We start from the raw sequence: 15,917 nt of genomic DNA, 5'->3' as shown, positions 1-15,917 counted from the left end.
ATGCTCAGCAGTCTTTGCTTCCTCTTTTTATTACGCTCATGTCAGACAGCCTACCACTGTTAGAAAGCAAATGTCTTGCAGCAAAATATCACTCTCCGGGAATAACAATATTTCCTGGGGTGAAGCATAGCAAATGCTAACAGTGTGCAAAAACGTCATCCTAGGTTTTCAAAGCAAGATACAAAACCAGCTGATTACAGAATAATACAAATAACAAACGAATAGAAGAGAAAGTAGAACATGATGCTGTGACATCATGATATTTGCTCCTGTCTTCATTAGTTGAGACAAAGCATTCCGATGAGGAACTAATTCCTTATGCAGCAGATGTAGTATCTTCTCTTCAGCTGACACTGATCTCAGGGAAGAGCTGGATTTCTTATGATGAAAAAAATAATGCTGTCAAAAGCCAGTTTAGGAAGAACGTTGCTAATTTTCTGCCTCAGTTTACGAATCTGTTACTGTTTCCATTTTAAGGAAACAAAAAAAATTCTGGAAATTTTTGCTTATGTTCTCAATAAATGGATTTCCTTCTGGAATCCTTCTCTTGAAGTTCTCTCCCCTGAGCGAACCTATGCAATGTAACTGTGTAAGTATGAAACACAAAATCAAGTTGTGCAGTAGCAAAAAACTGTTCTCCTCTCTGAATGCTACTTTTCAGGTATGCAGTTTCAGTGTAATAATACTGTGGGGGATTTTATTCTATTTACATACTGCTTTAGACAGTATGTAAATACTGCACAGATACTGTTACACTGTAAAGGTCCTAAGTTTCCTTCTAATGTCCTTTTCCCTGAAGCTGATCAAAATTTCAACCCAAATCTCTTAGTAAGCTTGATACAATGTAAGTGATTTTATTTTACATTAATCCTGTGATGCTCTTTTAGATTTTCTTTTCCAATAGGTGTGATATCACAGCTGCGGTCCGTGTCACTCTTGGCTCTGGCTGCTGTTAGGACTTTGTCCCATTTCTTATCTTCCAAATAAGTTGTCATGCTTCCAATCAGTGTTAATATACTGTTGTGGAAATATATTCTGCTAACTGATTCATGTCAGCATTTGCTGGAAGCTCCCATGACTGCCTGGTGTAAGAGCAATCCTTGATTTCAGCTTGTTCAGTGCATTATACATCGACCAAAAATGAAAAAGAAACTTCAGAAAATGACTTTAAAAAAGTAATGAAACATGAGCAGTAGCTGTTAACTGGTGACTTTGTCTTTTCTGTATACTTGAGAATTTATTTTCCTTGACTTTTTAAATGTATTCTTTAAAATCTCACTATGACTTTTGTCCCCTATAACAGTAAGCAGTATTCATTGGCTTATGCATCTTTTCACTATATTTGTGCATTCATGTGTAAATTTAGTGCACTGAGTATTTGGTTCACATTTTTATAGTAGTTTTTTCTCGATGTATGTAACTTGAGTGAATAGAGTTATTGATATTGAGATAACAACGGCAGTAACCATAACAGTGCACAAATAACTTGAATGGCTTTGATCCTTTCTAGCCTATTGGTTAGATTTTAGGATTCAGAATGGAAATTAAAACTGGGTATGAGGAAAGGATGTGCTTTTATTTCAGAGCACAAAACTACATCTGTTAATGTCCGACTGCTTAAAAAAATTACACTTTGGGGAGATTTTGCAGTGGTCATCTTGACTTTTAGAAGATTTCTGCACTCGAGCTTTTGTGGAAAGCACTTCTTGTGCTACCCAGACTTTGTGAACTAAACGTATTTTTCTACCTATAATTAAGGGTAGAATTTCACATTCTGTGATTCATTTTCACAGTCACTAAACGCAGTTTCAGCTGTATGACATGGTAGGGTTTTGCTGTGAAATACAACTTTTGGATAAGATGTGGGACTAAATGTGAATCAGCTTTATCTTATACAAGTACCTTTCAGTTAGCTTGCCTGAAACATGCTCTAGCTTCTGAGAAACACATATAAATAGTATTTGAAAAAATATCTTTCTTATAGAAACAAAATCTTACATAATGTACACCAGGGAAAGACCTTGTGAGTGACACTAATGCTCCAATATTCATTTCTGTTTTGAAAAACTTCTCTGCTTGCAGAGGTGGTTGCTGATATTAGTCACACCCCACGCACTGTAACTGCTTCTGAGCCTTACCTTTATTTCAGCTGTGTTAGACACTGAAGCTGTAGTATTTGTAGATGAGCTGTTTGCAACAGGGTTATCTGAGATTCTCCAGAGACTGCAAAAACACTTTCAGTTATGTGTTGTTGAAATTCCCTTTTTGCCACTCTAGATATTGTTAACAGATAAAAGTTATTGAGGTTAAGATAACATTTAATTAATTCACTATGGCACTAATAGAGGTCTAACCAAAGAGAAACAGGATCCGTTGAAGAGGTCTTATTTGGACTAAAAATGACAAGTACAGAGAATGCATTTTTAAAGTTAATGTAAATTTCAGTGAGGTGAAAAGTAATAAATTCTCAGCCAAAGCTTGTAAGTGGTGAGTATTAATACATACTTATAACAACACTAAAAGGTGCACAAGGTGCTTTCAGTCAAAGAGGATATAAAACACTGCGTTACTTGCCAGATTTATATTAATGATTGGAGAGTTTTGTTGATAATCCATCTGACAGGTCAGTGTCTCATGTCATTCTTGGTCCTTGCAGAAATATAATGGCTCTGTTTTGGATGCAAGCCTAGTTGTGGTTCCTGTCATTTACAAAATGCATACAAAATTCCATTTCCCCAAAATTAAAAAGGAATAAAATATGTGTCTGGGTTTGCTCACAGCTATAAATCTCTGGAGAGATAACATCCCTCTTGAATGTACCTTTTTCTAGTATGACTATATCTCCAGGGGTTTTTTTCTTCCTACTCTGCACTGTTTTTCTTTGCTTGTCTTAAATGCACATATTGTGGTTCTTTTCAATCTATCAGAGTAAAATGTCTGTGCAAAATACATTGGGCAATAGCCTTTGTTATTTTTGTTATTGCAAAATAAATTAAAATATAACTCTTTCTTTATTTACAGTGAAGAGCATAGATGGAATTAGACCCAATAACTTCAACATAGTTTAATCCACAACAAAACAAGAAATATTCCTCATTATTAATTTATTCAGTGTTTATTATTTATTGTATAAAAGTTCCATTTCAGCAGACCATTTTACGTACACTGTTTCAGCACACCAAAACTTGAAGAATGCATTTAATAAAAGTATGAATATGCACAAAAAGTAAAATCTGTTCTTGGCTGACCTGGGTGTCTTAGCACTATGTGGTTTTAGACATACGTCTGCAGCCAGGTACAGACTATTATACAGTTTACTGAAGTCTGGATAGGTTGAAGACAGTGTTTATCCAATTTTTTTTAAGACCCTTAATACGACTAAGTAATAAGCTGTAGGTGGAAATTGCCTAATAGTTTCTCTAATTTTTCTAATATATACTATTTTAAAATCTTGTTTTAACAGGGTAAGAAACAAGAAGTTCCTAAAGAAGAACAGGGACCAACAACAAAGAATTTGGATTTCTGGGCACAGCTTATTACTCTGATGGTCACTATCATAGACGAAGATAAAACAGCATATACACCTGTCTTGAACCAGTAAGTAATTAGTTTCCCCATAAAAACTAGGAATCGTTGATTTAATAGGAACAGGAAATACACCAGAACAGACGTATTTTAAACGTAATTTGATTATGGAATTCTGGCTGTAGAATGGACAGTTTGCACTCTAGTCAGTGGAAAGAAAATATTTTGTTTTAGGAACACTAAAGGCACAAGTTATGTGCACCATCCCAAAAAGTCAGAAAAGTTTATGCAAGAGAACTAAATAGGTAGACAGAAAGCAAAGATCAGTGAAACAGTGTGGGTATATTTATGTTATCAAATGTCCTGGTACACAAGCTGTTTAAATGATGCTGAGACTTCTCTTAGGCATTGTAACAGTTTTTTGGGGGGAAAAAAGAAGTACTGAACTTCACAAAGGAACACTCTCCAAACTTATGGTTGGTTGGAGAGAAAGCTTAACTTAACTGACTTGAAAGTTTTAAAAACAGAGAGCAGTATCTTGAGTTTGCCATAGGTGAAAGTTAGTTTCTCAGAACTCAAGATATAATATGCAAGAAAGGAACAATCAGTAACCAAGACAAGTTGAATAACTTGTCACTGACTTACTTGTGGAGAAGAGCACGCCAATCGATTGACGTGAGAGGAAGGGTTTTGAAAATGAAATACACGGAGAATGCCAAGGAATATGACTCACATATCAAGACTGAAGAAATGGAATAGTGCTAATTGAAACTTGTCATGGCCTAGAGAAGTGGTTTAGCTCTTTTAGCTCCTTGGAGATATTTTGTAGAGACTACCAATTCTGAGCATCATCTCTTTGTGATGATTTATAAAAAAGTTAAAATTGCATCTTAGACCTGTGTTACAGCTAAGCCATTAACAGACACATCTGCAGTGGCAGGAGACATTTAATAGAATGGTCTGAAAGGGAGCAAGAATGACTCTTTCAGCCAACGTTTGACAGATACTAAAAGGCACTCTGTACAGGTAAATGTACTTATCTGTAGACCCAGAGAGTTCAGACTTACTCTCCAGTATAATTACCAAAGAAACCTCTGGGTCATAGCCACAGACTGGAAAATATTTGCCGTCTCATTCCAGTAATTCCTTTAAATAAATGAAGAATTGTCTCAGCCCTGGAGAATAAGCAGCTTTGTGCAATCATTTCCTTCACTGACCTTATTAATAAGGAACAGCTTTCTATCCTGAAGAAGAAACAAAATATTGTTCTTGTTTACTCCATTTACACAGCCTAGTATGAAATTCCTGGTGTCCACTTGTTTCTCATGAAGATATGTATCTCACACTTCAAATCCAGATTAGCTAGATAGATTGTATAAATGGCTAATTTATTTGTCATGAAAACCTAGCATATTCTATTTATTATGAAGTCTCACCAAATAGCACTGTTTGGCTGATCTATGACTTGAGGATAAGAGACTGTCATGTGGGTGAGGAAGTTGATTCTGACAGCAGTGTTTTAGATAAACTGTGATTTTATAGTATTGCTTGAAGAATGACATAAATTGGAAAAATTAGGGCCCATGAGATGGAAATAATTGTAGCAAGAAAAACAAAGTGACTCATAGAACACTCTCCAGGTTGTCTTTTGCTTCCCTGAGAAATGTGGAGATTATGGCTTTTGGAAAGACTAGAAATGTAATATGTAGAGTTTTGTTTGGGAAATTTCTCTGACATTTTGTTGCTTAGGGATTAAATTCTGAAATTGTTCAGAAAAACATATTTCTACATAGACAGCAATAAAATAGAAAGAGTACAAAATTCCTTATGTGCACGGGTGCTTTAGAATTCAACATTTAATTATCAACTGCCACTGTTACAATTTATCTTCAACATAAAGATTTTTTTTTTTTTTACCATTCTTTTGTATGTTAAGCCTTGTTAGCTTCTCACAGATTTGCAGCACTGAAACAATGATATTTGCATAATGCCTATGACAGCTGCATAATGCCCACCAGTCTCTGATTGCTTTAAGCATGGAAACAAGTGTAAGTTTTGGAAAGGAAGTTCAGAGAGAACTTGGAATTAAGTATTCATCTAACAGCGATTTTTTTATTACAAATTTTGAAGTTCCAGCATAGTAATTTCTTAAACCTATTAGAAGCTTCTAAAAGCTACAGTAAAAACAATAAGCTGCTGTGACATGAGTAATCTTAGAAACATGAGTAACCAAATGAACATTAAATGTGGCTGTTCACATGTAAAGCTGGCTCTGAGGGTAAACTGTGGCAGGAGTGGTGCATGCCTTAATGACACCAGCTACTGCTTCCAGTTGTATGTAGAGCTTACATGCAGAAAGTGCATCTTGGTCAGTTTGTTGAAGTCTCAAGTTTTGAATATGCCATTATTTCTAAAATGAATGTTCAAATGGTATTATAACAATGGGGTAGTTTGTTTAAAATACATGGTAAATGTTAGGATGATTGAAATTAGGTGTATTTGTTTGAATTGGGACGTAGACATGACACAATTTTTAGCCATTCCATAACCTTACACATTATAGACTTTATTGCTAGTTCTATCAAATTTTCCTTTGTTCCCGTTCTTTCTTTGGCAATGAGAACTTTGCAATTCTGAAGTTTCATTTAAAAATCACAAAATATTTTCTGAGGTTGATTAGTGCTTCAGTAAAAATCAAAATATTTTAGATCAAATTCTTTGCTAGCATCAAACTCGAGACAAAAGGCACACACCTCTGCATGTTTCTGCATGAATTTGGTCTTTGATTTTATAAATTTATGGTGAACTGCTAATGCATTCGCACTGCACCACAACAGTGCTAAGGACTGTTTTATTACTCCAGGTTCTGTGCAGTAATCCCAGCTCTTTAGCTGGGTGCCCTACTTAGGTCTGCTTCTGTGCCCGGACATTTGTACAGAGCAGACAATACAGTGACTGCATGTTAAGGGAGTTATTTGGCAGAAAATAATTTCCTTGTGGAAATGTTTGCCTTTCAGTTGTGCAGCTGTAAGAATAATTTCTAGCAACAGGCTAACTGATGTAATGTGATTGATTGTAGGTTCCCTCAGGAGCTGAACATGGGAAAAATTAGTGCTGAAATCATGTGGACTCTGTTTGCCCAGGACATGAAGTATGCTCTGGAAGGTAACTAAAAAAACCTGAATTACACTAGAGAGTTCACCCATAGTGATCTCCGTTGCAAATCACAGGTGGAAGGAGTTTTCTGATATATTTGAGATGATTCATATGGTAGTACAAATGCACTGTAAGGGAAGAGATGTACTGGTACTATATGAAGTTAATTGTGCAACCAGGAGGCAAAAGAACTGTAAGCTGAAATGCAAATTCTAATTATCCGAATCTAACAAAATCATCTTCAATGTCCAAAGAATAAAAAATATGCCATTATAGGCATTCCCAATTTTCTTACTAGCTTAAAATCACTTGCTTGGCCCTAAGAAACATTTACAGGATGAATTTATGGGAAAAGTGCATACAGGTAGAAAACCTGTCTTCAGAATGTGAAGATGATTTTGTTATTTCCAACAGAATCAGATGCAGTTCTCTTTCGTTCTTTAGGATAGTAAACCACAGGTGAAATATATTTTTCTCTACAACAGTTAAAATCCAGATAATCTGCAGACCCAGTCATTAAAGTATGATTATTTCAGAAATCCTAAGTAAAAATTACTACATCAAACATTAAAAATACTGAAGAGATGGAATTAAGGGAATAGGCTTAATAAATAATGGAAATATTGCCAGCCCACATACGCATAATCATTCTTCTAGATAATTATTAAAGCCATCTCTTGAACATGAATGTTTTCAAACTGTAATGTATTTCTCCAGAACAGCAACAACAAAAAGTTAAATTAATTTCACTCTTAAACAGAGTTCAGATTTAAATGTGGGAGAAATGCAAGCAGATTTTAGCTTCCATCTGATATTGAGAGTGCGGCAAAAAAAAATCAGAAACTAAATGGATCAAAATTGGATTTGACTGGACAAATAGTTTTTTGCAATATAAGATATGTAATGAAATGTATTCCGTTGGTCTTGTATCCAACTGAATTTTTTTTTTTTTTTTTTACTTGCACTCTAGCAAAAGTAGCTGATTAGAATAAACCAGATGCTGTGACTTTTAGGAAAGTAAACTCATACACTGTCATCAGCCAAGCCTGCTGCTGACTACAGGGCATATCTTCCAGGGTGAAGTTATGAGGTCAGACTTTAAGGAAAAAGCAGTGTTTGAAGATTAATTTCTGTAGTATTTTCTCCAGAATGTGATAATGGGATACTCTGATGATGATACAAACTTTCATCATGATGAGGAGAGAAAAGACAAGTGACTAAAGCATTTATTAATGGAAGAATTAATTTGTTCATCTACTGTGGTGTTGCTTTGTTAGTTATTTGAATTCTGGAAGAAAGGAAGGAAGGAATTACAGGAGCAGTGGTTATAATATGTATAATGACAGAAGAAGATATAAGAAACCAAATCTAGAATGTGGGTAAGAAAAGATTTGCAATCTAATATTAGAAGTCAATGATCTATAGTTATGTTAGAGAATCAAAAGGACTAGACTGAGAAAGCTAATGTCAGACAGGAGATAATCCTTTAAGAGTGATCAATGAAGCTGAAAGCCACCAGAAGCTGAGAAGCAGGAAGACCAAATGAAAGCCATGATTTTGGGTTAGAACATGTCCCTGGAAGCTGAGTGAGTGGTAATAGCATTCTATTGCAACGAGCTGTAAATCAGGAGTTGGTATCAACAGAAGAGAGTGTACAGAAACTGAATTTTCTGATCATAACACCACAAGGATTCATAAGAATTTCTAATAGGCATTACATTATCAGGCTCCCATAATTTTGAATGTGTAGTACTTTGTGCACAAATAGCCATAAGCACCTCCCATTCTTGTAGTGTTTCAGTTATTCACCTACAAACATTCTGTACAACAGGAAGACGATTCAGCCAAGACCACTCTACTTGCTAAGCAGAGTGTACCTGATCCCACAAAAGCAGCTTTACATCAAATAATGGTTTGTATTGTGGTTGTGAAGAACAGAACAAGAAGCTCTTGAGAAATACAGCAAGTATGGAAGGTTTGGCTGGGTCAGGACTTGAAAACAAATATTAATGTATTTAAGCATGATTAATATATAAGGTATGTCCTGACTGTTCAGAAAGAGGTATAGAGGATTAATTAGGAGGCATGTGACTTTTTAAATCTATTCCAAACCAGACCCTGTGTTTGGCCTTGCCTCTGTGCTGCTATAGATGCTCTCTGAGAGGAGCAAATGCCATTTTTCTAACTAAACATCCCAGATCATTCCCAGAATCAACAGTGAGACAGTTTTTGTGTATATAGAATACGTAAAGGAAACTGAATTTAATTACAAAGTATGATAAATGTATATGATTTCCATCCTGCAACAGAATCTTGATAAATGTAGTCACAAAATACAGATCAATATTCTGCTCCTCTCTCCAACTTTACTGTTCTTTAAATCACTATTTCCCCAAATCCTCTACCAACTGAATTTGATTCTGCAATTGTTAATGGCAGGAAGACCTTTCAGTGTGAATTCTGCAAAATTAGGAGTAAGCCATTAAATATGGTCACACTCGATTCATACAGTTTTTTATTTATTTATCATTGAAATGTATCACATTCAGCTATGCAAGTCTAGCCTTCCAAGTTATTAACACAGGCTGCCATCTGTTCATATGTAGAGTCCAGGATTGTTGCAGCCTCTGCTGGATCCAATTTAGTAATAATTTTCTCGAGCATCATCTTTATCGTTATGAAGTTGATTCCTTCCTGTGTCTCATCAAGAAGCTATGACATAGTCCAACATCATTTGAAAAAGGATCATTGATGTGATTAAATAAGATCATCTAGGATCCTGTTTTTGTTCTTTTCCTCACTTTATTAGTTCCTACCCACTGACTCCCATGAAGGTAAATTCAGGGAATTAGTATGTCATATCTCTATTCTCTAACAGAAGATGAATACTGAAACATCTAGCATCTGTGTTCACGTTTTCCTGAGAGCAGAGAGAATGGCTGTCCAGGGCTTGTCCTCTGGCTGTACAGCTGAATGCTTCATCTGTCCACTCGGGGATGCAGGGAGCTGCAGCTGCTGGTGTTGCTCTTCAGTAGTGCTGTCTGACCTCTCTGCAGTAAGTGCCAGTAGGAGGCAGGCAGCAGTCATTACACCTCTCCATCTTGCCTTTCCCTCATTTCTTGCCCAGGAAAACTCCAGCCCTCTTTGATGGGAAGAAAGGGTGCTTAGAGGCTGCCGCTGTGTGACTGAAAAGACAGAACAGCAGCTTCCACAGCAGTGGCCTTTTGCTCTGTTGCAGTGGCTGCGTGATGGTACAGATGCTAAGGTAGCATATGGGTGTGTGACAGTATAGATTTTTGCTGTCAATTCAGTCAGTTCTCTTTATGGGTGAGGGAAAAAGGGCATCCCGAAGGACAGATCCAGAATCCGCAGTTGCTGAGACCAGGGCTGCACCATTCCAGGTTGACGTGACATGCAAACAAGAGACTACGATAAAATCTAGCATTGAGCTAATTGTTTTATTCTAGATTTTCTTCCATTTCAGATTAATAATGATGTTTAGTCTTTGGCTACGATTAAAAGCTCTATGCAAACTTGAACAAATTCATCCCACTCCAGTTCTGATTTTTTTTCTAATCTGAAGCTATTGGGATTATTTTCACGTACTGATGCTGCATGGAGAAGGTATCAAATGTTTCTCTTTGAGAACTCACTTCATTAGGTTTGGCCTTTTTTCTTCATTGTGAGTTATTTTGTGAGGTAGGAGTGATTTGCAAGATTGATTATACGTTGTTGTTTGGCATTTAGTTTATACAAGCCTATCTGAGCTCACAAGATGTTTACATTTGTTCTGTCTGGTCATCAAAATATTCTTTATTTACGGTACAAACCAAAGAGAACAGAGAGAATTCCACCAGCAGTGCAAGTGATTTGTTACTGACTTGATATGGTAAGAAATCATTCTCCTTCTAAGCAGGAAGGCGTAAATGTTGGAAGATAAGAGGCTAACGAGCTGAAATTAGACATACAATTTGAAAAGTATCTTTTTTAATCAATGTCCTCAGTAATGTCTTTCTCTTATAGTTTGCATCTCTGAATTTTGAATAGGTCAGATCAAATGTCCAAAGCTATCCAGACTGTTAGAAATAGAGCACTCTAATTGCTGTTATTATGATAATCTAATTTTGGTAGTGGCCAGAAGTCAAGATCAGGATCAGGCCAGAAATTGGCTGCTGTGTGGATACAGCAGGAGATTGCCTCAGTTCTGCAGAGACGATATTCTGAGTTGTCAGACCTTAATAATATAGAAGAGGAGGGAGATTATTTCATCATTTTATGCACTTCATATAGATTTCATATAGAATATTTTGAAAGTAATGCCTCCTATACATTTCCATGGAAACTACACCAGATACAAAAAGCACAATAACACCATTTGATAGAGCAAATTCTCAGCTACAAAACACTCTTTCTTAACCCAGTCACCACCACCTCCACACAGAGGAATTCAATTCTACCCCTTTTTTTCACCCATACTTCCATGTCAGACACCATTCTGTCAGACTGCCCCTCTGCTGCCATCTGTCACGCAGCAACAACATGGAATTGTGGTGGGAAGGTTTAACCTCTTCTGCCATACCACCACCATCTGCCTCAGACATCATAGGCCAACATAAAAAAAAACAATTTGGAGGCATTACCTTTGGAGCAGCCTTGCAGATTGCTGTTGTCCTCATTGCATGAGCAAATATCTTTTTGTTTCTCTGACAGATTTCTTGTTCATTGCAGAAACTGGTAAACGATGTGAAAGAGAAGAGACAGTTAGTGAGTTGATTCTAAGCATGGTGCCAGCATAGAAAAAAATAATACTAACACTGCCTGCGGAAAGGTCACACCATTTGGTGGCAGATTTCAAATTAGTTTTCACTTCAACTTAATTTACAAATTTCCCCTTAAGACAGGATACCCCCTTGGCTTAGATGAAGACTACATAGCAGATTTGGGGTGGGAGGGTAGGGAGGGCAGTTTATAGAAGAGAATGAAAGGTGGCACCAACCAGAATGCTGTGTTTCATCAGGGTATCTATGGAACTACTGAACTTCCTGATTTTAGTAAATCCTGTACTGTATCCAGGTACTTCAACATATGTGTCTTCTATCCTCATTTCTCCTAAGACCTTAGGAATGAAGAATCAAATGCAGCCTCATGGGGAAATCAGAGAGAAAGGGCAAAGAGGAGCAGATTACTACTGGGGTTAATTAACAACTTTCCTTTGGTAGATAATCAATTAGATTGAATATGTCATGATCAGATCTGGGAAGTTAGAAATGGTATTTGGTCAGCATATTTGGCAATGATGACAATAACAGCAGCTACATTCTGTATGTACTGGAGAGCTTCCTGAGCTTTTTGAGTACAGCAATCCAGTTGAATATTGATCTCAAGCTACACAAAGATCCCAATTCTTGTCTAAAAAGCACTGTAGCCATACTAAATGGTACTACTTTGTTGAAGTTAATTAGACAAGCTAATTAAGACAGATAAAGTGAACAGAACTGTTCCCAGGGGCTAATTTAATACTTCTTCATGGCATCATATTGCGCTGTATCATTGTGTGATCTTACTTTCCACTACCTCAGAGATCTCTAGTATAGCACTACCGTGCACTTAGTGACATACCTACTGTATCTCTGGGTCATTCCCTAAGCCATTTTCTTCAATTTTGCATACTGAACCATAATTAGAACTGCAAGTACTACTGGATGCTTGTACACAGTGCAAGCCTACAGTAATCTTAGTAAGTTAAAGCTGCTTTATTTCTCATTTCAGTGTATTCATTGCACCAGATCTTACTGGAGAAAATGCAGTGAATGTCTGACATCATTATTTTATCTTAAAGTTGTCACTCAACAATAGAAATGTATATTATACCATGTAATTCATAATGAAAGCTCTGGCCTTATTTAATTTTCTTTTATCGACTTTATTCTGTCTTTTAAACACAGATACGGTGGTAAGTTTCCCCTGATGGGCAAGCCCATTAGTTCTAAACTAAACATTTGACACTCGTCCCAGCACCCTTCAGGAGAATAAGATAAATCCATTAAAGTTGTTAGTTTCCATATTAACAGATTAAGCTTCAAGTGCAATTTCTGAAGCTGCAAGTAGAGAACATCTCTGTTTCTGCCTTTTCTTCTGCTACAGAGGCAGATCCGGATATAATGCTGTTAATAATTAAAGTTGTGCATTTATCTTTCTGCCTGATTCTTCCAATTCAGAAGTTTTTTCCACTAATTGCTTATAAAACACTACCATGAGTGTTTTATACTCAGCTTGAACTCTTGTGATAAGCCAAAGAGGAGTGTATCAAGTCCAGGTGTTTCCTTCTTGGAAGGAGGTATTTAAAATTGACATCAAAAATGTTAAGCTGAATTGATATACAACACAATTAAAACTGCCTTTACTACCTTTATTCTCTATTTCCTCCCAAACTCAAGCATTATACTATAGCATTTAATGAGGTAATGGTTTCCAAAACATGAATATATGCTCTATTTGTTTCACAAGTTTGGCACATATTAGAGATTTATGAAAGCCTAATAATTGTAAAGTGAACTCCTATACCAGCATTAATTTTCCTCTTACATGTAATTACTTCCTGGTTATATGATTACTTTGCAACAATGTTGAAGCTTCCTTCAGTGTTTGCAATTTCCATCATATGTTTCAGAACCAGAGCTTTAATTATTGTCAGGGATCTCACACCTGATATAATGGATGATTTCTTCTGGTCCATTCACAGCCTGCATTCCTTAGGCCTTCTATGATCAATTCATGTACAAAGAATTCCACTAACAGTAAAAAAGCACAATTCAAATTATTTGACTCCTTGGAAACAAGTGCTTATTTCCTTCTGTAGTTAACATTAGCCATGTATACCCAATGGCAGAATTTCATGTTTGAGTGCTTGTGCTTTGGATTTCTTTGGAAAGAAGAATTTCTTTGGATCAGCTTGGCTTTCATGTTGCACGGATTTTAATCTGATGTGATACTGAAGGGTAGAAGCTATACTGAGGTTGATTATTTGCTGTACTGGTATTTTTATTTTTTTGTTTGTTTGTTTTAGTTGCAAGCAGGGCAGAGCAAGTTCGTGCTTCGTCTATTTTGTGTCTTTGAGTTGTCTTGTTGTGACATACCTATCCACTTCTGGTACTTTTTGAGAAGCAGTTGATGCTGAATAAGTAATTAACTGATGAGGCTAATAAGCTAATTTTTCAATAAGGAGTAAAAAAGCAGTTCAGTAACATTGGGAAGATATCTAAGTTCACTTGTCAAAAGTAATTTGAAATGTTTCAAGTATCAGTGTAACACAGCAAGGAGCAAATGACAAACAGTGTTTTGTAGGTCAAAATAAGCTGTTTTTTGCAGCAGATTCACACATCCCTCATGGTATTACATGTTGCATCCCTTAGACATTATGCAGCATTATTGTTTTATGCCCTTGAACTCTTCATAAACAGTTTATCTCTCCAAGAAAGCAATGCATATCTCTGCCTTTTCAGATGCTAGGCAGCTGGCCCTAAACTCACTCCTACCTCTTGTGAAACCTGAAGCAAAGCAGAGCTCTCTGACAAAACAGACTCTCGTTTTGAGAGCTCCTCCTCTAATATAAAGGGCAATGTCAAATCGAATATAGAGCACTTTGTGTTAAGTCAGGGATTGACTATTGCACTTCTGCTGCTGCCAAGAGAAAAAAAAAAAAAAACACAAATTGTAAAACTGTTTTTTCTCACAATTCAGAATGAATTCTGCCTTCCTTTCCTACTCTCTATTCAGTGAGGAAATACAACTCTGTGGTTAAGAAATCTATGAACAAAATCTATGCTGCTGTTTTATATTTTATGTATGTTCCCTTAGTAAAATTCCTGGTTCCCCATCCGTAGATGGTGAATAGCACCAGTTAATCATCTTATAGAAATGCTTAAGGTGGAATCCATTACATTTGTGAAATGTTCAAAAATATTTTGATGAAAATGTCCAGGCAAATGCAGAGGTAAGACTGAATATGTAGAAGCCTCTCGTGAAAGAATATATTTTTAAAAGGAGAACTAGAAAATGTTCTTTTTCATAGCTGCAAATCAGTTGTAGTAAATGAAAAATGGAAAAAAGAAGAGGTAATGGCAGAACAAGTTTTTCAGGGTTGGTTTTCAGTTTATTATATTTACCCTGACACAAAGAGCCCTTTCGAAAAGGTCAGTAGTATTTCACATTATCAAAATAAATATAAATTTCACATAATTATCAATTAGTTGGCTTTCTTTGTATTTCAGATAATAACCATTGACTTCCATTGCCTTTAGCAAAGCATAAAAATACTGGGGTGAGATGTGAAGTAATACATAAATATGTCCTTCTAAATCAGTTAAGAACTTTGCGTTTTTCTTCATTTTCTTCATTTCTTCATATTTGTGGCCTGATCCATTATCTTTCATCCAATCATATTATTTCATTTCAATGTTACAGGGATTAAGCGATCACCACACTGAAAATATACTGCCTGTGCTAATTCACATTTGCATCGACTTGTGCAAACTCTTTAGAAAGTGTGAAAGCACCCATGGCTTCTAATCTAAATTAAAACACCAACAGTGATTGTGTTTTCTCACCTGCATTCATGGTGGATAACCCCATCTTGAACTTCTCAAAGGTTAATATTAGGAAATTAGGATGTATTTTTCAGCTTCATGTAGCTACAAGTTACATCTGAGAGATTTGTGAAAGATTCTTTCCCTTACACAAAAAAGAAAAAATTAAAAAAAACACAAAAACAAAATTGCTCATGAATTACTTTCATGTTTGTTTCTATTATGTTCGACCTTAACTTCAAAAATAGAGCTTAAATGGATGGAACTGAATAAATGGTACCCTCCTGCAAATGTATGCTCATCATTTGGCAGCAGCTCATTTCTAGAACTGACCTGTGCTTTGGTTTGTATTGCCTAAGGATATTCAGAAACTGCAGGTGCTCCTACCTCTAAAAAAATCAAACCGATTGTCCTTCGTAATGCAAGTACTGTATCACTACTGCATTGAGGCAGGATAATGTCATTTACTGTTAAGATGTTATTAAATGTTTTTATTTCTTCTTCTTTTATTACAGAACATGAAAATCAACGGTTATGTAAGAGCACAGATTATATGAATTTGCACTTCAAAGTGAAATGGTTTTATAATGAATATGTGCGAGAGCTCCATGCTTTCAAGGATGCAGTGCCTGAATATTCTCTGTAAGTAGT

The 15,917-nt window shown here is 36.0% G+C and overlaps 1 protein-coding gene across 2 annotated transcripts in view; it reads left to right on the top strand.

Annotated features, from left to right (window-relative positions):
• Nucleotides 1-15,917, top strand: part of UNC13C (unc-13 homolog C) — a 141,331-nt gene that overhangs the window by 92,122 nt on the left and 33,292 nt on the right. For both annotated transcript variants that reach the window (XM_040706919.2, XM_040706923.2), the window contains 3 exons: nt 3,464-3,597; nt 6,605-6,690; nt 15,782-15,908. In XM_040706919.2, the coding sequence (XP_040562853.1) occupies nt 3,464-3,597; nt 6,605-6,690; nt 15,782-15,908 (347 nt within the window). The remainder of the gene's footprint in view (nt 1-3,463; nt 3,598-6,604; nt 6,691-15,781; nt 15,909-15,917) is intronic.

This window comes from Gallus gallus, chromosome 10, assembly GCF_016699485.2.
Source record: "Gallus gallus isolate bGalGal1 chromosome 10, bGalGal1.mat.broiler.GRCg7b, whole genome shotgun sequence".
Taxonomy (NCBI): domain Eukaryota; kingdom Metazoa; phylum Chordata; class Aves; order Galliformes; family Phasianidae; genus Gallus; species Gallus gallus.
Note: the sequence above shows the minus strand (reverse complement) of the source record. Positions and strands in the feature narration are given on the sequence as shown.